The following is a 24898-nucleotide window of genomic DNA, read 5'->3' as shown; positions in this document are numbered from 1 at the left end:
TTCTCTGAACCAGAAAGTCCCATTTCTTTAGCTTTTCCTCAGAGGGAAAATACCGCAGTCCCTTGATCATTTTGGTTGCCCCTTTCAACACATTTTCCAGTATCTACAATATCTCTTTGGGGGTGGGTTATCAGAACTGTGCACGGATTTCCAAATGCAGCCATATCATAGATCACAAGGGCATTTGCAATAAAGCCTGCTTTGTTTTAAATCCCTTGCGTAGTAATCCCTAGAACAGAATTTGATGTTTTCCCAGCCTCCTTTTCCTGTTCAATCACTGCCAGTTTAGACCTGATCAGGCACATATAACATTAAGTCCCCCCCTCCGCCCCAACATGCATCACTTTATCCTTTGTCTACACTGAAGCTCATTTGGCACTTGTCCAATTGGCAAAGAACTCCTCATAATTTGCTGGAATAATGTTGTGTTGTTGGTAAACACGGACGTTTTATTCCTTACCCAAAACATACCCATCCAAGCAGTGTTTCATCTGACCCCTTCTGAACTGGGAGATGAAAAGACCCTCTTCACTATTAGTATCAACACTTTTATTAACAAGTATATAAATCCTGCCTTAATGGGGATTCCTCTCATCTATCAACCATCTATCAGAAAACTTGATTCTAATGCTCAAAGCTAAAAGAACATAGGACCTAAGCACCGTCCATCTATGCTTAGCCTTCCAGGTTGCTTTATAAGTGCCTAATGGGCTTTTCGATTTTTTTTATTTTTTTGCAGGGGCCGGGGAGGCATTGCCATTAATGTAGAAACTGAGAAAGCTTTTGGTTGGTCTTTAGAGACAGATGGTGGGCATGGCACTTTGCAAAGGGAAATATTCTCAATAACAGTGCATTGATGGTCTCTCACTTCTCCCCCCCCCCCCACCCATGTGTTGGGCTTAGGGCAGAACTACACCTTTATTTTGTTTGTGGGGTGTGTGTGCGCATGTGCGTGTGTGCTGATGTTCAGCAAAGGGAAAGAGTTAAGGAAGTCTCTTTCAACAGCAGCCTCGGAAAGTGTATATTGTGGGGCTTTTTAAAGATCGGGACAGGGAGCTGCAGAGCTACATGGGAACCCAGGTTTCTATCTATGTACAATGCTCATGGGGTGACCTTGGACAGACATTGGGCTGGATCCAGACTAAAATTTTCCACTGACAAGAAAACACTTCTGTCAGCAGAACAGAACTATCCTCGCACACGCACACACAACCCCCCAGGCTGCAGCTGATTGATCTCCCCAAAATGCTGCTCTGGAGAGAAAGAAGACCCTTGGGAACACTATGAGAGGCAAACTGGGAGTCTGCAGCAGGAAGGGGGAACTGGTGGAAATCATACCTCCCCTTCCATTAGCGGAAAATTTAGCCTGAATCCATCCCAGTATTTGCTAGCCTAATTTACCTCAAGGGATTGTTCAAAGGGGTGCGTCTTATGCCATCCTGAGTTTCTGGGAGAAAGGGTGGGATAAAAACTCTTTCAGAAAGGATAATTTGCCCACTAACCATTTTCTTTCATGCTTGTTTTATTTTCTTCCAGGAGAATTCCGATACTTTCCTGTCTGCCATGGACACAGATTGGAAGGTAGGCTGCCCCTTGGCCTTTGTGCCTTGTGCACTCTTCTATAGATTTTTATTAATTATGTACTCATTGACTCCATTTATACTTTACTTCTACTTCGTTTATACTTTCTCCTGAGCAAGGACCCAAAGTGGCTTATGTTGTTGTCCCCTCCGCCATTTTCTCTTGACTCTAATCCTGTGAGATAGGTGAGCCTGAACATGTGTGACTGGCCCAAGGTCACCTAGCTAGCTTCTGTGGCTGAGTAGGGATTTAAGCCTGGGTTTCCCAGATCATAGTCTAGCACTGTAACCGCTGCATCGTACCACTATGCCAGATGGCAGAGCCTGTTGTTATTGGGAAGATGCTGGCTTAGCAGTCCAGTTAGGGCACTCACTGAAGGACATTGGTTATGTTTGGAGAAGGGAGAAGCATTAAAAGCCGTAGTGGGGGTGTAGCATCTTAGGCGGAGTGTTTTGAGCACCTGCTACAGGTAGTTCTATCTATAGCTTTTGCGCTTTAATCTGCCAGAGAACTGGCTCAAGTTGAGACATCCAAGTCTTTCTTTGGGCTTGCCCAGCACAAGGTACACAGCGCTGCTCAGGATCTCAAGCTGAGTGACATCACCTTCCACCTGATCCTTTCAACTGGAGATGCCGGGGATTGAACCTGGGACCTTCTGCATGCAAAACAGATGATCTACCGCTGAGTTATGGCCCTTCTCAATACATTGGTCGCAAGACATGAATGCATGAAGCTTCCTTATTCTGAATCAGCTCTTTAGTCCATCAAGGTCAGCTTGGCTTACTCTGACAGACAGCAGCTGGGGGCCAGAGACTGAAGCTGTGATCTTCTGCTTGCAAATCAGATGCTCTACGACTGCTGCCAGGTCCTTTTAACTGGAGATGCTGAGGACCGAACCTGGGATCTTCTGCATAGAAAGTAGAGGCTCTTCTATTGAGCCATGACCCCTCCTGACTCAGCAGATGTTTCTGGATTCTGTACCCTTGATTGGCTGCAGGTCTGAGGAGGGGCCAGTTCAGTATTGTTAGGGTAGCTTGGTACTGGTGATACAGTGCCACAAGAGAAGGGTGGAAGTTTATAGGCAAGCTGCCAAGTGATGCAGATGCCAGTGATATTTCTGTTGTTTTGACTTGCCGTGTCACGGCAATGTGCATTTAGCATGATCCACATATCCAGTGAGCATATAGAGGCACTGCTCCTTTTCCTCAGAAGAACCACCCCCAATAGGGAATTCTCTCTCAATGAAGTAACTCTTCCTCTCTGAATCACCATTTGAATAGGTCTGGGGGAGGGGGGGTAGATTGCCTGCCTGTGCCCCCTGCACATTTATCAGTAGCCTTACAGAATGAGTTGTTCTCTGTTATCATAGGTTCCTTGCTGGAATCTCTAGGTAGTGCCAATGAATGCTTCTTTTTATCTTCCATCCTTGGGTACAAAATAAGAGCAGGCTCAGTTAAGCAAGATGTTATATAGATAGGAAAACCATCGATCCCTAGTATATAATGAGAGCAGGCTCAGTTAAGCAAGATGTTATATAGATAGGAAAACCATCGATCCCTAATACATAATGTTAGAATTCCTGTCAAAATGCCTCCAAACACCAAGGATTCTCCATGTTCTTATCATTGCCAGAATAAAGCAGAGGCATTTGCAATGGCGGCAGAACTACCCCACAAGAATTTTCTGCAGACGTTCCTTGGTTGGCCATCATTTTCCCCTGCTGCACCACTGGAAGGCTTTTAGAATTAAATAACTTGCTATAGCATTATTGTGCTTTAGAAATTTCCAAATTCCTTTAAATTCTGTGAAAAGCTCTTTAATTAGATAATGACGAAAACAGCACCAAATTTGGAGAGGACCTATGAAAAGGGCACCCTTACCTATCCAGACAGCACAGATAACACACTTGGCATACGCTCTTCCCAGTAAGGTCATAGCAAAACATTTTGGGGAAAGAAAGAACTGAGGCTGGGGAAGGGAGGGTTGAAACCTGATGCTGTGCAAGATGATCTCCTCTCAAGAAGTGCTCCAATTTGGATGCCAGAGTGGAACAAAGCCAAAGCCTCCTGTAGATACAATCATGGTTGAGAGCAAAGAGTACACATGTTTAACGCAAGACTGGAATCTGCGATCTGTAGCATTAGGCCTGATTCTGTGGATAATTTATTCTGATTTTAATACTCATGGGGGAAGCATGGTAATATTAGTCTGTCACCTTTTTGTAGAAGAAGAGTTTGGATTTATGTCCCCCTTTCTCTCCTGTAGGAGACTCAAAGGGGCTTGCAATCTCCTTTCCCTTCCCCCCCACCACAAACACCCTGTGAGGTGGGTGGGGCTGAGAGAGCTCCGAAATGCTGTGACTAGCCCAAGGTCATCCAGCTGGCGTGTGTGGGAGTGCACAGGCTAATCTGAATTCCCCAGATAAGCCTCCACAGCTTTTTGGTTTCCTGTTTGAGTCTTGACTTCATATTATGGTCTTCATTTTTTGTGGAAGATTATTTTATATGTGTGCCTTAAAGTGTGGATACTATACTACATGCCTACTCACCCTTTACATTTATTATTGTTTTATTTTATTTCTTCCCCCTTTCTCAATGATACTCAAGGTGGATTGCACAGTGTAAATCAATGCAGTCAATAGGATGAGACATCTAACAAACAATGCTTTAGGGCTAGGATTACAGAAAGCTGAAACAAGTGCAGAACATGAAATATGGTTCAGTGTGCTGGCAGAACTGCCCGGCAACCTGTACACTGCACACACAGTGGATTGACACTGCATATGGGGAATGGTCTGCAATCCCATTTGAGACTCTCAGTGCTGGTTTGGATTGAATTGATGCATGCACACACACACGAATTCACAGGTAATCAATAGTGAGTTACTACAGTCTTTTGAGGGAGCGGAATTCAACAGCAATGTCATATTTTCTTTGGTGACAGGCGTGTGTAGTCTCAACTACAACCCAAATGGCAGAACTATTGAATGTAATATTGTTTGCTAATTCCTTACAGTTTTATCACTCTCTTTCCTCTAAGATGCCTGGGATAGTGTACTAGGTTTGACACTTCTCCAGGCCAGCTGCAGAGTTGCTATTCCTGTTTCAGCACCATGGACAGAAGGTCACTGGCTTTTTCAGGACAGTGGAGCAAAACCTACAAAAACCTTGTTTTTCCTGCCACAGATTTCTGCAGCGCCTCTAGGCCTGACCAAGGAACTCTGCCTTTCTGCATGTCTGTTTCCATGTCACAAACTGTACAGTTTGGTTTCTAGGCCTGAAACAGATATATCCATGCAATCCTTGAGGTTTCCATATGATCACGCAGGCTTATATTTGCTGTTCTGTGTTTTATAAAGGTGGGGAACTGCCCTGAGCCTGGAAGGGGAAGGGTGTTATAGCAATTGCATAATACATAAATAAATAATTGCAGGACCATAATGGTATTAAGTAGATCTGCACTTTGGGAACCACAGTGTTGACAACCTGAAGTCACAGAAAGTCCTTTTGCAACTGATAGTCATGGGAATCTGATGAACCTTCTACTGCTTCTGGATTGTATTATTCTTTCATCATATGTTAATATTGGTATTGACTTTAGGAAGAATTTTACTGTTGAGGAAGTACAAGTTTCTTAGTTTGATTTAGTATGGAAGGAACATAAAAGTAATCTCTCTTAGTAATAGAAGGAGGAGAAGGAAGAGGAGGAGGGGGAGGGTTTGGATTTATATACCCCCTTTCTCTCCTGTAGGAGACTCAAAGGGGCTTACAATCTCCTTTCCTTTCCCCCTCACAATTAACACCCTGTGAGGTGGGTGGGGCTGAGAGAGCTCAGAAGAACTGTGACTAGCCCAAGGTCATGCAGCTGGCGTGTGTGGGAGTGCACAGGCTAATCTGAATTCCCCAGATAAGCCTCGGCAACTCAAGCAGCAGAGCAGGGAATCAAACCCAGATTAGAACGCACCTGCTCTTAACCACTATGCCACTGCTTCTCCTACTGAGCAAAATTAAATTACATGTATCATGTGTGAGAATAAGGATGCTGGCATTGATCTTCAAAGCCCAGTGCAGTGTATTTTTGGGCTAGCACACCTTAGGGACTGCTTAATCCCATATGAATCTGTCTGCCCCCTCTGGTCATCTTTGGTGGGCCTGCTTTAGGTGCCCCCATTATTTGAGGCTACACAGGTGACAACCCATGAAAGGGCCTTCTCAGTTGTAGCACCAAAACTTTGAAACACAGTCCCATGGGACATTAATCTTTCTCGCTCTATTGTTTTCTTAAGCTAGTGGGAGAAGACTTTTGTTTGTTTGATGTTTCCTCACTAATTCTTATTAGCCCTCCTCCATGTTTGTATGTTTATGTGTTTTATATAATTGTTTATACACACACACAATACATTTGTGTTTTTTAAATGCCACTTTTAATGTTTGAAAGTGTTAATGTTTGAAAGGTTTTTAAGTTTGCCAATTTGGGGACTATGTGTTGGGTCAAAAAAGCAGCACAGAAACGTTTTAAATAAAATAAAAACCTGTGTCATGGTGTTGTCAGAGTGCCAGGCAAGAAGCCTGGATTCCAGTCTTCATTTCACTGGGATGCTCACTGGTAGATTTCAGTCTAGTTTTTTCCCCCCTATCTGACTTTACAGGGTTGTTGTGAGGATAAGAAGGAGAAAGGGCAAACTTTGTATGCTGTGTTACCTTGGAGAAAAGGTGGGATTAAAATGTAATAATATAATAATACTTCTTGCATGCTAGGTGTAACTGAGACCACCCTGTGGCCAAATAAAATATAACATACTTTATGGCTGTTGAATTTTGTTCCCCAAACAAGATAGCAATATCTCTGGATTATGCCTAAGACTAAAAAAATGTACTTTTAAAAATCCATAATTGACAGAGAAATTTGCCTCTAGTTCAAGCACTGGCTTATGTAATGACAGTGCCTGTAAAAGACAGCGTGGCTTAATTGGATGTTGTGTAGCGATGGGATTTGGGGCATTACATAAAACCCCAAGAGCTGATGGCTGAATCTCAGATTCATTTAAATTCAAATTGATGGTTATTGCCTCTATAAAAGCAAAAGATACCTGAAAGGCTGCCTCTTTCTGTACATACCTTCCAGTCAGTTAAGAAAATTTTCAGAAGGCTTATCCAGTTTTCTTTTATTACCAGCTGTTCGGCAATGTCATGAACTGCCTAGTTCTGGTCTGATCCTGCCATGTCTCCCGGGTGGGATATAGGATCTTCTCTCTGCTTCCTCCCTCCCTGGGTCAGTTATCTGTTTTAGTTTCATTTAGGTGAGGCCTAATCTGCTCGTTAGACACCTGCTGTCGTTTGCACTTTAAAGCACTGGGCAGTGTGGGTTGTTTCAACCTTACTGAAGGCCGTGCTGTCTCCTTTCCATGAGATTGAAGAGGTACCATCCCCACATGGGAATTGAGGGGATGGCGTTATGTGATGTGGAGGGGCATGGAGTGGGGTATAATGGAAGATGTTTTGGTGCTTAATTTTAGTTCTGGCAATAGAACAAGAGAACACCCTTCTTCTACCCCTATTTTTATGTAATATAATGAATATAATAATATATGTAATGTAATATATGTAATATAATATAATGTAATATAATGAATAATATAATGATATCCCCCTACACAGTTTTATTGTAACGCTGCCTTTTTAAAATTCCTTTTTTATATGTGTTCATGTGTCTTTTTTTGCTGGGTTTCTAGTAATTTATGTTTTTTTCCTCTTTTTTTTGGCTGTTTTTGTAGAATTTTTCTCCTGGATGGTGTTACTCAGGATAGAGATGCAGTCTCTCAATAATGTGGGGAAAATTAGCTCAGATCAAACTGCTTATTAATATTGCAGGAGGCTGGGTAGGGAATCTTTAATACCAATCTACACAAAGATCAGACCTTGGAAGAAAATCCACAGAGAGGACTTTAATACAAATTTGACCATCTTTGTTTTAGGGATAAGAGGTTCACAAGCACTTGATTCAGTGCAACGAGAGAGAGAGAGAGAGAGAGAGAGAGAGAGAGAGAGAATATGATCTGATTGCAAAGTGAAGAACATCCGGGGTTCAGAACCAAATGACCAGCATGTGGTTCCAGGGGGCAACGTGGTGGGCACAGTGACAAAGACAGAAAGGTGTCAATGGCACTGGGCGATTGGCCCTTTGGAGGGCAAAGAACCACCCTTGGGGATGTCAGGATGACCTTTGGGAGGTGTCCAGATGGATTGTTTGAGAAACAATGTTTGAGAAACATTGTAAGGTGATCAGGAGAAGTTAGTTACAGAAGAGAGTATCTGGGTTAAGATAATCGGGGAAGGCAGTGTCATCAGGGGTCCTCTTGTGGCTGGAAATGAGTATTCATTCAGCAGGGCTACTGTATCGTGTTGAGGAGAATTCTTCTTTGGCCGTGGAGCTGAAAATGTGCTGCTATGGCAAGCAACCTGAAAGCATGAGAACAGAAAGAAAGAAAAATCCTGGAAGTTCCTTGTTGGTAGACCTGGCTATTGCCAGAGAATGGGCTCCCCATCTTTGCAATGCCAGCATTGCCCTTTAGCTGGCATGCGGGCAGGGATACCTGTGAATAAGCACTCCCCCCCACACATGCCAGGGCGGTATGGTAACAAATGGCAATATTTGAGTTTGTTGGTAACATTATTTTTATTTTATTGATGTTTTTATTGTGATCTAGATTTGAATTTTTAATTGCAAGCTCCCTTGGGAACCACTGGGCTGAGTGGGTGAAATATACACATTTAAAAGAAGAATTAAATAAGGAAATGTTGAAGCTGTGACTGTTGAGACTAGATAGCCCGTGTTAATAACTTTGTATCATGGCTCTCCTGACTAGTGTTTTGTTGTGGTTTTGATTGACGAACTTGGTGAGTTATCAGGTGCTTTAGAAAGGAGCTGACGGTTTGTTGTTGCTTCTAGTCTTTGGAGTGTGATGTCTGGCAGAAGGGTCTGTGATTGGGGATAGAGAAGCAGCTGGAAGGAAGTATTCAGTTAGAATTTGGGCAGAGGCAGAGAGGGGGAGAGATCTGTGACACTCGTGTTTCTCCCTTCGGGAATCTTGTGCATGATTAGCAGCTATGCTACCTGCCTTAGTAGTCTGTTTTCTTGTTCCTCAAATGCTCTCCTTGAGTATTTGTAAATAAAGCTACAAGAGATCTCCAGCGCTCTCCCTTTTAGATTTCATGTTGTGAAGCACTTGTGTAGTGATAAGAGCAGAACAGGAGGATCTGGGAGACAGAGGTTCACATTCCCATTCTGCCTTCGAAGTTTGCTGCGTGACCTTGGGGTCAGTCACGCTGTCTCATCCTGACCTGCCTTATAGGAGGCTGGAGGATAAAATGGAGTGAAGAGAATGATGAAAGTCACTCTGAGTCCCCATTGGGAAGAAATGTAGGGTGTAAATGAAGTTTCCATGACTTCTGTAGACTGAAGTCCGTAGCACATTCACAAGAAGACTGTCCACAGTACACTTCCCCTTTATCAACATCTTTTCCTGTGTGGGATGCCTTTACAGGAGTGAAACAGAAATTACCTCTCCACTCTAGAATGGTGGAAAAGTTGGCAGTTTTCACACCCTCGGCTTCTGTTTGTAAGGCAGAGAATGTGCCTGCAACCAGTCCAGTCTCTTGTATGGTAGACTTTCTTTCCTGCCCCTTTGGGTTTCTTTTACTGCATTTTCCTCTTCACCTCTTTCCAGCTTGTTTTCTGAGATCTCCTCCATCTCTTCATGCATTGGTCTTCTTTCCCATTTTGTTTTTCCTTCTTCTTTTGGCTCTCTTTCTTGATCCATTTTCTCTTCCTTCCTGCAATTCTCTGGGCCTTTTCCATCGTCATTCATCAGGCGAGGGGAGGAGGGAGAATGCTGCCAGAGGGTTGGGTTTCTGAGTCCAATTATAAAATGCAAGAGAAGCACCTTGTCGCCAGTTATCTGGAAGCCAGCACCGAGGCAATATAGCAAGGCCCAATAATGGTCTGCAGTCAAGCAGGCGGGAGCGGATCCAGGCTCGATCATCTTGAGGAGATCTGTTGGCTCTCTGCCTCACCTCTAAATAACTCCTAGATTCACCTGACATTGGTCCATACTTTGGTGCAGAGATGCTTTTGTGTGGACAGTGCCTAGCTTTGGTCCTTTCTTAGTGCTGAAGTTCACCTGCTTGCCCTCAGGACATGCCTACTGCTTGATCTGAGTGGTTCAAAGGTGTAATGAGGTACCATAATCTGTCCTGAGCTGAGCCTTAACCCTGAAGCACAGGATGCAAATTGATTCATTCTGAAGAAAGAAATGAAGTCTCAGATGGACTGATGCATTCCATACCCTCTTCACCAGGAGTCCCTACTCAAGTTGATTATGTGAGCACTCTTGGGATGTTGAGAAGGGGAAGCTGGCACCACCACAAAAGGACTGCCACAGTGATGCTCCCTAGGTGCCTCCTCTCAAGAAAAGTGGAAGAAGGTCTAGGCTGGCTATTTGCTGTGTCAAAAAGGCAAAAGAACACCAGGAAGTCCATGGACTGGCAGCATCATATCCATTGGGGATCACTGCTTTATAACAACAAACTCCAAACTGAACCGCTCTGGAGTGATGGAGCAGGTGCACTGCTTACTAGTGAGATGAGTTCAGTATGGACAATTGATAAAGGGACAGACAGGGTGCCCTGACCTCTCTCACCTGAAAAGGATTTGTGAGACAATGTGTCCACAGTTTTCACAAGACATGGATTCTTGTCCTTGTTTTCACTCTGTCACACTTCCTAGGAAATATCTACCACCTACTTTTAACTAGCTTTCTGCCTCACTTTAAACATCCCCATTTCAGTCTGTCTTGACACAGGTGAACCTTTGCTTTCACACCATTTTCCATTTGCACACACTGATGCTTCCTTGCAAAAAGGTTGACTTTAACTTGACTTAACCTGAGCTCATCAGAGCTCAGAAGCTAAGTAGGGTCAGCAATTGTTGGATGGGAGACAATCAGGGAAGACCCAGAGGAGGGCAACTCTCCTCTCTTGCCTGGAGCACACTGGGAGCACCCTGGGTCACCATGAACTGGTTGCGACTCCACAACACATTCTTCTTCTTCTTAGTGATTTTCAACATGTAAAATGTTGTAAATGGTCATTCACTTTTCTTTTACATCAGCCACAAAAATGAGACAAATTGAAGCGGATAGTAATGCCAGGATACCTTGGTATGGAATCAAAAGAAAGGAACATGGGTAGATTGCTTCCTTCCTGCTGCCTGTAGCTGGTTCAGGAAAAAATTGTGGGCTATTTAGGAAGCAGTAACAGATGAAAGGAAGGGAGGGGGCTGTGAGCTAGCCATTCCCTGATTCGCTTCCTCTTTCCAACCTATTTTTCTGATATGCCGGGACAGGGTGGACCATGTCTCTGGCAATAATGTACTGACTGCCCGTTGCTTGAGAGAGAGCAGGGCATAGGGGTGGAACCATGCTCAGTGGAAGAGAGTCTGCTTGGCATGCACTAGGTCCCCGGTTCGATTCCTGCATCTCCAGTGTGAAAAAAAGGAACAGTCAATAGGTGATGTTATAGACCTCTGCCTGACATCCTGGAGATCTACTATCAGTATGGGTAGACATTATGAACCTTGGTAGACTGATGGTCTGGTTCAGTGTAGGACAGCGGCATGTATGTTCAGTGTTTCTGGCAAGCCTCGAGCATCCACACCACAAGTACGCCATTTGTTTATTACCGCTTTTAACTATAGTTTTATACAACCCTTCCTACAGGGAGTTCAGGGTAGCATACATTAGTCATCCCACAGCTCAGAGGAAGGGCAGGCAAAATGAGTGACTGACCCCAAGGACATCTTGAGAGATAGTGACTCGAGTCCAAGGTCACCAATTGGCCTTGAAACCCAAGTGGATAGTTGAATCTGGGTCTCAAGGATGGGCAACTCTTTTTTAAACTCTTTTTCCCGCAATGCTGGGAAAATGCCACTGCCACCTATGTAGATGTTGGTGTGGCAGCAAACAAAATGGCAGGAAGGAGGCTTGGCCAGATACATTTGGAGGGAGCCATGCTTCCAGCAGCACACTCAGTATTTCTGGGGCTTGCCTTGGCCTCAGTTTGTGGCTCTGCAGGGTTAGGATTAGTGTGAAGGAGACCACAATGGAGAAGAGCCATGTCAGTTACCTTCTCTGGTGCCCAATGGTCGGGGTAGTGCTGCCAGGGTCTCGGTTGTTAGGGTGGGAAGATCTGGCCTTGGGTGCCAGGTAAAATGGACTTCAGTGACTGTGTTAGTAGACATGCTGAGGGTCGCCAAACCCTGTCCTGGTCCAGAACTCTAACCTCTCCAACGTGCTGGTTCAGCGAATATCCAGTTTGAATCCAAGGTCAATAATATAAAACCTTTTCTCCAGGAATCACTCCTGTCAGAACAGTGACCGAAAAGACCTCCTTACTGGGCCACTTGGAGGTGAGGAATGTAGGCTCCAACCCTCTTCATGCCAAATCTGAGCAACAATCCTGCCCTTTGGATTGTGTGCCTTTAGGGTGCCCTGCTTTTCTGGAAAAGACTGGGGAGAAGGGAGCAGTGTGTCTTGCTGATGCTCAAAGGGAGGTTTTGCCTTCCTACCTCTTCTTTCTATCGGAGGGGGAGGATGACCCCCCCACACACACACACACAGCTGAGTGGGAATTTCCTGGAGGAATGGTTGTGTTTTTGTGGATACGCACATGGACAGGCACCAGAATGCTTGCTCTTTTCCACCCAGCACAAGAATAAAAAATGGAGACTGGAGACGTTTCTTTTTGATTTTGTTTTCCTTCTTGAAGCTGGCGGATTAATGACTAATCCCCCTGCAGCCTACACACTCTCCCCCCACCCCACCTCCTTCCTTTCCTGGAAGTGGAGAGATAGACGGTGGCAAGGGAGGGGTTAAGCCAGGGGCTGGGCTCCTTTATAAAAGGCAGCAGAGCGAAGCCAGCCCATTGCAGCGCTGTGCATCTTCCAGCCAGGCTCCGGGAAGCTGCTGCTGCTGCTGCTGCTGCTGTCGTTTTTGCCTGGAGGAATCTGCTTGGGGACAGAAGCGGCCCAAAATGCCAGAGTGCTGGGATGGGGTAGGTACCCGCAATGCTGGCTGGGGCAGGGTGCCAGTGGGGTGGCCTATTGCAAGCTGGCACATGGATGCCAAGGGATCCTCTCAACTTTGCCTCCCCTCTCTTCATTTCAGAGGAGTGGATGTTTTTGTTGTCCTTTGGCATTTATCTTCAAGGGTAGCCAAGGCAGTTGTTGGGGCATAGAAGAGATGGAGAGGGAATTGGCACAGGCGAGCCCATTGCCCTCGCCAGCCTGGAAGCCCTGCCCTCGTATTTGGCAGGACAGAGAAGTGGGGACCAGTTGGGGGTCATTCTGTAGTGCAGCACAGGCACTTTGCACGTGCCCCAAGGCGCTCAGTGATTCCTGTGTGTGTTTTGGGGGGCTGTGTTCTAGCAAAGGATGTGGGTTTGAGCTTGATTCAGACAAAGCTGACTCTCTGTTTTTCCCAGTTAATCCTGGATATGGAGGGGCTGGCCGAGGTGGGGTTAGGAGGAAATGGGGACTTGCCAGAATGGAGGGAAGTGGCAGCACTTTGCTCTGCGATGGTAGCAGGAGCCAGAACTAAGGCAGGGGAGTCTGGCTTATGCAATGAGCTCAGGAGTGGAAATGGCTGCAGGTGCATGTTGGACCCCAGGAGCCCTGTCCCTATCAGCTGCCCTTTGCAGGGGACGCCACTCTGCCCTGTCAAGGACTCGTGTGAATTGTGCATGCCCTCTTCTCTGCACGGCCAGCCTGGTGTATGGGGCACATTTGCAGCTGCTTTCCCAGCCTTGCTTCCGCCACCTACCGTGGTCCGTGCTTTCTGCTCCATGCTGCTCTCCCAGCCCTGTTTGCAAAGGAGCAGGCAAGCACAGCGTGAGCTGCAGAGAAGACTGTCTCTTCTGTCTGTGTGGTGTGTGAGTCCCTTTCCCAGGCCCCGGGACAGGTGGCTTTGCTTCCAGCTGCAGTGGGAATGCTTCCTAGCTGACCGTGCATGCCTGGCCATCGCTCCTGGGCTCTCCTGTGCCCCCATGCTGCTGTTTGACCTTCAGCAATGCCTGCCCTTGGCTGTGCCTACATTATTGGTGCTTCCTCCTATGGAGGGTGTGCGTGTGTGTTACACTCCCAGGTCACCTCTTGGAGATATGATGGGCACTGCGTCATGCTTTTCCCCAGGATTCTGGGACGAGGTGGGGGCAGTTGAGGGTGCACAGGTGCTCTTGTTACACAGCGTCCCTTGTGGGGGGCAAATATGCAGGACTCGTCTTGGTTGTCCCACTCTTTGGCTGGTGGGGAGGAGTGTAGCAAAAGGCCGGTCATACAGGAGGCAAGTCATCTCTCCTGGCTTTCTGAGCAGCCTCCTTTCCCACAGAAGTTTTTCCATGCTGTATTCTTCTATGGATTGGTGATGCAGTTCCCTGTTCACATTTGGGTGAAGTAGGGGGCTGCTCTTGTGCTCCTAAAGAAGGTGCTCGGTGAGACTTCCAAGATGGAACTTTTCCACCTGCACGGGCTCCATCTTTAGTCTGATCCAGCTCTTTCTTCTTTTGGGACCTCTTCCCCGGTCACCTGAAAGGGAAATGTGTGTAAACTAAAAACAGCCCCTTCCTCTACCTTCTGCCACTGGAATGGCTGTTATTGTGTCTCCTGCACCAGTCTGTGTCAGCATCCCACTTAAATCCCCTGGGGGCGATTTTTTCCTGATATCAAGTGGGAGGCAAAAAGAAATGGTGCAATTACTGGTGAATAACATCATGTGTCTGAAAAGTGCCATAGACAGATAGGCAGGGATTGGTAGTAAATGGCTCATTTTGATTTCTCTCTCATCTCCTGCTTGTTATTTTGCAAGCAGCTTTGCAGCTGGGTCCATACTTGGGCCAAGCCAATTCTATCTTGTAATTGGAATGCACAAAGCTACCTTCTGTTGAGTCAGCCCTTTAACTGCCTGGTCATCATCAGCTGATGGGGAGACATGGAGATTTTTGAAATATAACTGGAGGCATCATGCCTGTGAAGGATGAATTCTGTGCCCCATTCCCCCCCTGTGGGCATACAAAAAGGAGGGTGAACTTGTGCCAGGCAGAAGAGGTTTCTGTGCACCTCTCCCCTTAGTTGCTATTTGCCAGATCACTGTCCTCCAAACTCTGTATCTGAAGTAGATATGCTGTACTTGGCTACTAGTGGGTGATGGGGCGCGGATAGGATTGTCAGATCCAGCTTAGGAAACTCCTAGAGATTTTGAGTGGAGCTTGGGGATAAAAGTGACCTCAGTGGGGTACAATGCCGTAGCATCTACCCTCCAAAGCACTCCTTTTCTCCAGGGGAATTTATCTCTGCAGTCTGGAGAGGAGCTAAAATTCCAGGGGATCCCCAAGTCCCACCTATTTATTTATTTATAAATATTTACACCTCACCTCATAGTAGGGTCTCTAGGCAGCTTACACAGGTTAAAACCAATAAAGACCATAATAAAAACATCATAAATAAAACACAATAGTTAAAGCAACAATAAAAAATAATGTTAAAATAGCTTACACTCCAGACCAGCAGCTATAGAGGGAGTTTCCAGGGAGGCTAGAGGCTGGCATCCCTAATCTGAGTGCTTGCTTCCAAAATGAGAAGCGGAGGGGGTTTAATGTGGCTAGACGTTGCATCTTTTGACCTGGCCCAGGTAAGTCTCGCTAGTTGTGGCTAAGAAGGGCCCTTAGTGTATGCTGTAAGGCAGCGGTCACCAGCTTTTCCAGGCGTGAAGCCAGCTGAACTGCACGTATGTGGCAGGGAGTCATGTGACATAGTCATGTGATAGGGAGAGGGCAGAGTCATGCCCTTCCTTGGGCTGAGGATGGGAAACACAAGCACCAGGAGGGACCCATGAAGGAATTGTCTCCATTGCAAAGTGATCATTCCTCGCTGTCCTGCCATTTCTTTAAGCATGTGTTCACGGAGGGGGAGGAGGTTGCTCTCTGTACATGCACATGAACTGGAGGTCCTTCCAAAATGTCATCCTCTTAGGGTTGGATCAGGTACGCACTTGCAGGCAGTCTCAAAAAATCAGGGTGGTCTGGTTCCTCTAAATGTAAAAATACAAGAGAACCTGAACCTGATTTTTTTTTTATCCTAGTTCATCGTAAATGTATCTCCAAAACTTAAATGTGCCACATTCATTTTGCCTTACTTTATCTTTTCAAGAACAGGGTATTTTACACTTCCTTTGTCTTCTCTCACAACTGCACTGTGAGACACACGGGTGTTAGTGATTTTACCAAAATGAGCCAGAGACTGGGTGAAAGGGCTTTGTCCAAGGTCCTGAACGGGGGAATGTGCTGCCCTTGAGTTCAAGTTCAGTACTCTGCTTCCTGAACCACTACATGTGAGTCTGGTGAGCTGCTTTGTGCACACCATAGAAACGTGCAAAGCAGGTATGTGGGTGGGCAGTGCTTGCTCTCTTCCTTCTTCTGAATTCTTGCAGATTGACAACCTGCTCATCTTTTTCAGAAAATACACCATGAGCTAACTCCACATTGTGAGTTCATGCTTCTTCCCTTAGGTGAGCAGGGCAAGTGGAATCATGGAAACAAGTGTCACTACTCCAGTTGTGCCTCAGGAGAGTTTCTGTAGAGTGATCCTTGCATGCCCCAAGAGTTGCAGCCTTGTGTCTGCTCCATGTTTTTGTGTAGATCAGGGCCAGTGTGGTGTAGTGGTTAAAGTTGACCTTGGACCTGAGAGACCCAAGTCCATTACCCGCTCTGCCATGGGGGCTCACTGGGTTACTTTGGGCCACTCATGCAGTCTTACCCTCATCTGCTCCACAGGGCTGTTGTAAAACTAAAATGGAGGAAAGGAGAATGCTGTAAACTATTGGAGAGAAAAGCAGGACATAAATGAAGTACACAATATTTTGAGAGCCAAACTCACAACATGTCCTCTGTCTCTCTTCCAGGAGCATGATATCGAGACCCCTTATGGGCTGCTGCATGTGGTCATTCGAGGGTCTCCAAAGGGAAATCGTCCAGCCCTCCTGACTTACCATGATGTGGGACTGAACCGTGAGTATATTTGTTTTACTTCAAGCTTGGCAGATGGGTGTTTGCGTACTGCTGGTCAAATGGCATAGTTTCTGTTGTGATCACCTGAGCTCTGTTTATTAGAAAGAATCAGAATTAATATGACACAGGAAGGCCAATGAAAGGCTGCTGATGCTTAGGCACCTTTGGGGGTGCTTGCTGCAGGGGCCAAATAAGGCCAAGACACTTTTCAGGCATCATGAGCTCTGTTGGGGCATGGGCTGATCCAACTGAGAATCCAAACGGTGGGGACATAGAATGGGTGAGTTGAAAATATCTGCTAGTGTAATAAAAAGTTTACCACGACAGAGGGTTACAGGTTTTACAAAACTCTTCAGAAGACAAAATATCGACTGTGTTTTACATGGCCGGAGCAATGGATGAAGATTCAGGCTTTGGTCTCTGGGGAACATGAGACTTCCAGCCCAGTCCATGTTATATAGGTGATTTCATCCCTGGCTAGTGCCATGATGTCTGGGAAGAGTATTTTCCACAAGTGTGCTTTGTTGCAAGCAAATGGTATGCATTACAGTGTGTAAAGGCTTTAAAAAACCCCAATCTTTTCATCGCAAAGTGTGTCCTGCCCCTCTCTGTCTTCCAGAATTCTGTGTTCTATAAGTCACTGCTAAGGATCTAACTGTGCGGTCCTAACAGCATTATTCTCTTCTGCTGAAGACAGTGATCTTAGAAAGAGTGTAACTCCACTTAGGGCTGCAGCAACACCAGGATGAATGTCATGCTATAACATTAATTTCCTGCACTGTTTTGTCCATATCATCCTTTTATGAATGATGCGATAATCACAGTGTCCAGAGATACCTAGACACAGCTTAGGGGTTCACTATGAAGGAAGTTGCAGAAGCTGTGGTTCTGAATGGCTAGATAAGTCTCCATTTTTTTTCCCCAGTTTGGATTCTGATGCTAAAAAGCTTCTTCTTGGGAGCCCAATTTTGCCATGGGTCAAAAAGGTGATACTGTCCTGGAAACTGTGAGGCAGATTCCTGGGGTGGCAAGTTAATAATGCATTGAATGCATTATGACCTTTCTAAATGAAACAGGCATGTCCTATGAATAGAGAAAACTCCCCATGGTGATTGTGTCATGTAAATGAGGTCCCGGAGAGAAAAGATCGTAGCATATCAAGTGCACCTGTTATGTGATGCATTTCCTCTGCAAAGGATGGGAACATTCTGAAAGATGGTTGTTTTCCAGATCCCCTGACGAAGCCCTGTGCGAAATGCATGGGATCTTTGAGTGAAACATAATCTAAAAAGCACAACCCATAACCCACAACAGGAAGTTAATCAAAAATATTTCCCTCTGTATCATCGTTCTTTCTTCTCTGTTGTGACTCTGTATATTGATGCCTCACCCTGCACTTCAGAGTGGCAACACAAGGTAAAGACCTCTTTGGATTGTAAAACTTTAAACCTAAGGATGGAGAGATTCTCAACGGAAGGAAAGAAGGCAGGGTGCCTAGTTTCCTTCAGAATGATTGCAAGAGCACATGGATTTTCCGAAAGACTGTTGGAATCCGTTGAAATGAAGGAGGCGGATTTCTTACAAGATAAAAGTCATTCTTCTAGAACAGGGGTAGGGAACCTGCAGCTCTCCAGATGTTCAGGAACTACAATTCCCATCAGCCTCTGTCAGCATGGCCAATTGGCCATGCTGGTAGGGGCTGATGGGAATTGTAGTTCCTGAACATCTGGAGAGCTGCAGGTTCCCTACCCCTGTTCTAGAACGTTTAGTAATATTTGCCATTTGAAGATGGTCCCTAAAATAATGCTGTAGGCAACTTTGTTTTGGTGATTTACAATGGGCCTTTTTGTAGTTATCCCAATGGCACCAATGCATGTCTTTCTCTACCATTCCTTTTAGCATCTTCCCTAAAGGCTGCAACAATCCTGTGCATGCTTACTTGGGTGTAAGCCTATTGCATTGAATGGGGACTTCAAAAATATGCAGGGGATTGGGGTCTCAGAGTGAAGAGCAAGGGCATCTTCACCATAGAGTGGTCCTACTCAAAAGCTCCTCCTAAGATCTGCACTCAAAATCATATCTACCCCATATTGCACCCTGCAATCTTGCTTCCTGCACCAATCACTATCAGTAGAAATGTTATAAATACAACTGTAGATACAAACCATTTCTCACATTGCACCAAAGTTGTCATTATGACATCAGAAGGATACATGTGGGGTGAATCTACGCAGAATACCAAATTCTGTACCCTTTGCTCTTAGTTTTATGAGTTTCCTTGTCACCTCAGTTTCTGATACAAAGTGCAAAAGACCCTTCCAGACATTTATTTATTGAAGCTATTTTACTTTGGTCACATTATGAGAAGACAAAACTCACTGGAAAAGACAGTAGTGCTAGGAAAAGATGCTGGCAGCAGGAAAAGAGGAAGTCGTGAGATGGATTGACTGAAGGAAGCCATGGCATTTAGTTTGCAAGACCTGAGCAAGGTTGTGAATTTGGAGGTTGTGAATTAATAGGGTCATCATAAGTTGGAAGTGACTGCGCGCAACACACACACACACACTTTCTGTTTTTCTCCCCTATGCAGATCCAAAGCAGCTTTGCAAACCCAAAGATCCAGCATGGTGTAGTGGTTAAGAGCAGACGACCCCTGTGTAAAAGGGTGTGTAAAAGGCAGGGAGTGCAGTGCTACAGCTAAAACATCACTTTGCAGATGCGCAAGAGTATCCTGGTGCGTGTGGACTCTTGTGGCTTTGTAGAATGGCTGGACCATATAACGATCTCTTCTATAAAATGCAAATCCCAGACCACCTGCACCCCCAATTTGCCTGAAGGCTGTGCTAGAAAGGGAGGAGGGTTTAGTCTTTTCACTTTCCTCTGTGTTGCTGTTTGAAGCCAGTCACCCCTCCCTCCAGTTCAGCTATTAGCATTTAAAAGGAAAACGAGCCCTCAAAACTAAAACCAAAGCCCAGTGGCATATGAAAAGACTACTGTATATTTCAATATGAGAATGAGCGAGTCACAGCTGGCTTCCTCAGATAGAGAAAGAATCCTTAAAATTAGCTTGCAATTTGCAGGCAGACTGAAATGCATTATGTTCATCTCCTTCGAGCGCTGCGGAGTACTGGGGCGAGAGGACATGTGCTGTTTGTCGTGTTTCCCAACCTCCCCCCCCTTCTCCCCAGTTCTTCACGGTTCTCTGCCTATATTAAGAAGCACCATCACAAGCTGCAGCGATCCTGGGGGACTTGATGAAAGGGCAGACTCAGACAGTTTACTAATAGGTTTTCCTTTCTCGGGCAGGTGAACGATTTCTCCCTGCACCCTCCATCCGTACTAACATGATGGATGGTTTAGGCCACGCATATGTCTGTGTCTACAGCCTGATGCTGATTGGCTAATGCCAGAGGCAGCGGCAGCAGCTGCAGTTGGTAGGCCATGAGACTCCAGTCATGTGAGCCTCAGGAAGCTGCTGCTGCTTCCAGGAAGGTCACCTTGGGAGTCTGCGGAAGAGAGGAAGGAAAGGTTGCCTGCCGGCTGCCAGAGAGATGGACGGGCCTGGAAAAGGAAGAAACAGAGCACAGGATCGGGGAGGAAGGCAGATTCCCTACTGGCACATTGAGGTCGGGCTGGGTAGCCCACTGAGCCAGTAGAGTGGAATGGTTGGAGTGTCGGGGGCTTGAGTTCAAATTCCCACACTGCTGAGAAGCTAACAGGTGGCTTCTGCCTAGTCACGCTTCCTCCCTCCCCCAACTTGCTTCCCAGGTTTTAATGAGGTTAAAATTGGAAAGGGAGAGCCACAGATGCCTGCCTGAGCTCTTTGCAGAAAGGGCCCTGCAGCAGGGGTATATATGGGGTCAAATGCCCCTGGGCTGCGGCCATTTAGTCATGTGTGGGGTGGAAAATTGCCCCCCACACCCCTCCTCCTTCCCCTCAGGGCCATATACATTCTATAATGTGATGGTGACTTTGAGATGACCTGGTGCAAACCTGTTGTCTGGTTGTGGTGGAGGGAGGCCACCCACAAGGGGGGCGGGGACTTGGGCTACATGTTCCCTAGATACGCCTCTGCTCTGTGGCATCTAGTCCAACTCTGCAGGGCCTGTAAGAGAGAGCTGTTCCACCAGGCTTATGATTGAAGCAGCTACGGTTTTACCATCCAAATGGCCTCCCTCTCTCCCATCCTTCTCCCCCTTCTTTTTCTGGATTTTGGTTTATGTTGTTGAACACAGGAATATATTGAATGTACTTAGTTGCCATACAGGGTTTTCATCTGTTGTTTTAACTTTGATTTTACTGTAGTTGATTGTATGCTGAAAGCTGCCTTGAGCCCTCAAAAGGAAGAGCGGCATACAAACTGAAATAATAATAAAATAATACCACGATTTGAAAATACCACAATACCAAGATTCAGCAACTATGACACAAACCAGCTGAGGTTGTCCCAGTGGTAATCGGCACCCTGGTGGGCACCATTCCGAAAACAGCAGGGTGGCACTTGAAACGTTTTCAAATCGACAAAATCAACATCAGTCAGATTCAGAAGGCAGCCCTGCTGGGATCCACACAAATACTATGCTGACACATGATTACAATGCCCTAGGCCTCTGGGTGGGGCTCAAATTGTAACGAAAGGTCAACAAACAGCTAAAGAACTGGCAGCTGTGATATTAAACAACAACAACAATAATAATAATCTGATTTATTTACAGTATTCATATACCCTCCTTTCTCCCAAAGGTGAAAAAGACATAAAACAATTGCTTTTAAACAAATGTTCAAGTAACATGTTAAAACAAAACTAAAAACAACGCAATCAGCACAGTTTTCACACAGGCTGCCTCAAAAGCTATCCCTAAAAAGCTCTGTTTTGCAGCCTCACTGGAAAGTCCAGAAGGCTGGACCCGCTCCCCTCTGGCCTCTTCTGGGGGCTGCTCTAGAGACAGAGGGCAGCTGTGGCAAAAGAATGTGGTATAAGGCAGACAAAGTATTCCCAGTGGTGACTATGAAAAAAAGAGAGAAACACCAGACTGCTTCAAAGGATGTGTGGTTCAAAGAAGGACCTGTCTGGTTTGGGGGCACTGAGGGATCAAGACCCTGTATGTTTGCTATTTACAATGAAAACCCATCCTAGAACGTCAGCCATGGAACTCCCAGCACTTTGTGTACTTCTGGCAGACTCTGATTATTGAAGAGCAATTAACTAAGCAGCTTTGAGAGAGCAGATGCACTTGAGGGGCAAGGAAAGATCTCCCCAGCGGGCCCTGCTGTGTTCTGGTTGTAGGTCCCAGAAAGCGCCATGGGAGCCCTGGAGGAGAAACCAGTCAGAGGAGCAGAGAGGACAGTGACCCTGGATGATATGGAGTTGGGTGATAAGCACTGAGAATGGGGAAAAGGCCATCAGCTTGTGCAGCCATGTGCACCAGAACACCTGAAGCTGCCTTGAACTGGGTCGGCTAACTGGTCTGTTGAGGTCAGGGTTGTCCTCTTTGAACACTGGTGGCTCTCAGGGGTCTCGTGACACCTGACCCTTTTAGCTGAGGATGCTGGAAATTGAGCCTGGCACCTTCTGCGTGCAAAGCAAACCCTCTGCCACTGAACTCCACTCCCCCTTTTTTGTCGTCAAATCATATCTAACTTATGGTGACCCCTGCTGGGGTTTTCAAGGCTAGAGACCTTCAGAGGTGGTTTAAGAACATAAGAAAGAGCCTGCTGGATCAGACCAGAGTCCATCTAGTCCAGCACTCTGCTACTCGCAGTGGCCCACCAGGTGCCTTTGGCAGCTCACATGCAGGAGGTGAAAGCAATGGCCTGCTGCTGCTGCTGCTGCTCCCTAGCACCTGGTCTGCTAAGGCATTTGCAATCTCAGTTCAAGGAGGATCAAGATTGCCATAGATCGATTTCTCCTCCATAAATCTGTCCAAGAAGCCATTGCCTAGCTGTGCCTCACTACCCTGGTGTTCTGTGGAGATCTCCCATCTAAATACTTGCCAGGGTCAACCCTACTGAGCTTCTGAAACCTGACCAGATCAGGCAAGCCTGTACTATCCAGGTCAGGTGACTACTGTGCTCCAGGAGCTATTTAGTTTCCTAGGATTCTAGTCACTGAAGCACTAGCTCTGGTATCCTGTGCATGCAGAAGGAGTTTCCATCCCTGTCTTTTTTTCCCAGCAGAGCTCTGGTTGGAGTAGCTCAGAGTTCGCTGAAGTGAACGAGCCTCTTTATCCTCCCTGCAACGACAGGTTTTTGTCCTCTGTCCTTTTGTCCGTTGACACTTATTTCTCCTCTCTTTCCTTCCTCCTTAATCTCTTGCAGACAAGCTCTGTTTCAACACTTTCTTCAACTATGAAGACATGCAGGAGATCACAAAGCACTTCGTTGTGTGCCATGTGGATGCTCCGGGGCAGCAGGGAGGAGCCTCGCAGTTCCCGCAGGGGTAGGTACCTCTAGGCAGCAAGGCCTGAGTCTTTTGCCCTTGAGAGAACAGATGTGTGAGGGAAGTGCTGCTTGGCAGCCCAATTCCAACCCCTCCCTTCTTTGAACCCCCCTTCTGGCTGTGTCATGTGGTTCCTTAGGGAGCTTCTGTTAGCGTTGCCAGTTCTGTGTTGGGAAGTTCCTTGAGATTTGAGGGCGGAGCCTGTGGAGAATGGCGTTTGGGGAAGGGAGGGGCTTCAGTGGGGTATAATGCCATTGAGTCCACCCTCTATAGAGGCATTTTTTCCCCAGTGGAACGAATCTCTGTCATTTGGATGCTGGCAGTCTTACTTCTGTTTCATCTCAGTCATCTGGGACTCAGCCTTCAAAGGTCCCCAAGCATTTATTGCATCCTAGCAGAAACTGCTCTTGAGAGGAACATTTCTGAACAACAATTCTGTTAATCACATTAGCTGCATGAGTCAGGTCCAAGTCAGGACAAAGGTGAATGTCGGCAAAGTCTGGCTAAGACATAACTGAGAACATAAGAACATAAGAACTAGCCAGCTGGATCAGACCAGAGCCCATCTAGTCCAGCTCTCTGCTACTCGCAGTGGCCCACCAGGTGCCTTTGGGAGCTCACATGTAGGATGTGAACGCAATGGCCTTCTGCGGCTGTTGCTCCCGATCACCTGGTCTGTTAAGGCATTTGCAATCTCAGATCAAAGAGGATCAAGATTGGTAGCCATAAATCGACTTCTCCTCCATAAATCTGTCCAAGCCCCTTTTAAAGCTATCCAGGTTAGTGGCCATCACCACCTCCTGTGGCAGCATATTCCAAACACCAATCACACGTTGCGTGAAGAAGTGTTTCCTTTTATTAGTCCTAATTTTTCCCCCCAGCATTTTCAATGAATGCCCCCTGGTTCTAGTATTGTGAGAAAGAGAGAAAAATTTCTCTCTGTCAACATTTTCTACCCCATGCATAATTTTATAGACTTCAATCATATCCCTCAGCCGCCTCCTCTCCAAACTAAAGAGTCCCAAACGCTGCAGCCTCTCCTCATAGGGAAGGTGCTCCAGTCCCTCAATCATCCTTGTTGCCCTTCTCTGCACTTTTTCTATCTCCTCAATATCCTTTTTGAGATGCGTGACCAGAACTGGACACAGTACTCCAAGTGCGGTCGCACCACTGCTTTATATAAGGGCATGACAATCTTTGCAGTTTTATTATCAATTCCTTTTCTAATGATCCCCAGCATAGAGTTTGCCTTTTTCACAGCTGCCATGCATTGAGTTGACATTCCCATGGAACTATCAACTAAGACGCCCAAATCCCTTTCCTGGTCTGTGACTGTTAGCACTGACCCCTGTAGCATGTATGTGAAGTTTGGATTTTTTGCCCCTATGTGCATCACTTTACATTTTGCTACATTGAACTGCATTTGCCATTTCTGAGCCCACTCACCTAATTTATCAAGGTCCGCTTGGAGCTCTTCGCAATCCTTTGTGGTTCTCACCACCCTACATAATTTGGTATCATCTGCAAACTTGGCCACCACACTACCCACCCCTACTTCCAGGTCATTTATGAATAGGTTAAAGAGCACTGGTCCCAAAACGGATCCTTGGGGGACACCACTCCCGACATCTCTCCATTGTGAGAACTTCCCATTTACACCCACTCTTTGTTTCCTGTTTCTCAACCAGTTTTTAATCCATAGGAGGACTTCCCCTCTTATTCCTTCATTGCTGAGTTTTCTCAACAGTCTCTGGTGAGGAACTTT

At 46.1% G+C, this 24898-nt stretch overlaps 1 protein-coding gene across 5 annotated transcripts in view; it reads left to right on the top strand.

Moving 5' to 3' along the window:
- The window catches only part of NDRG4 (NDRG family member 4), a 55663-nt gene that overhangs the window by 13305 nt on the left and 17460 nt on the right, over positions 1-24898 (top strand). For 3 of the 5 annotated variants that reach the window (XM_048516212.1, XM_048516209.1, XM_048516208.1), the window contains exons 3-5: positions 1537-1581; positions 16589-16694; positions 23013-23133. In XM_048516212.1, the coding sequence (XP_048372169.1) occupies positions 1537-1581; positions 16589-16694; positions 23013-23133 (272 nt within the window). Of the gene's footprint in view, positions 1-1536; positions 1582-12564; positions 12690-16588; positions 16695-23012; positions 23134-24898 lie in introns of those variants that run through there. The other 2 variants (XM_048516211.1, XM_048516210.1) reach the window with 1 other exon arrangement.

This window comes from Sphaerodactylus townsendi, linkage group LG14, assembly GCF_021028975.2.
Source record: "Sphaerodactylus townsendi isolate TG3544 linkage group LG14, MPM_Stown_v2.3, whole genome shotgun sequence".
NCBI classification, from domain to species: Eukaryota; Metazoa; Chordata; class Lepidosauria; order Squamata; family Sphaerodactylidae; genus Sphaerodactylus; species Sphaerodactylus townsendi.
Note: the sequence above shows the minus strand (reverse complement) of the source record. Positions and strands in the feature narration are given on the sequence as shown.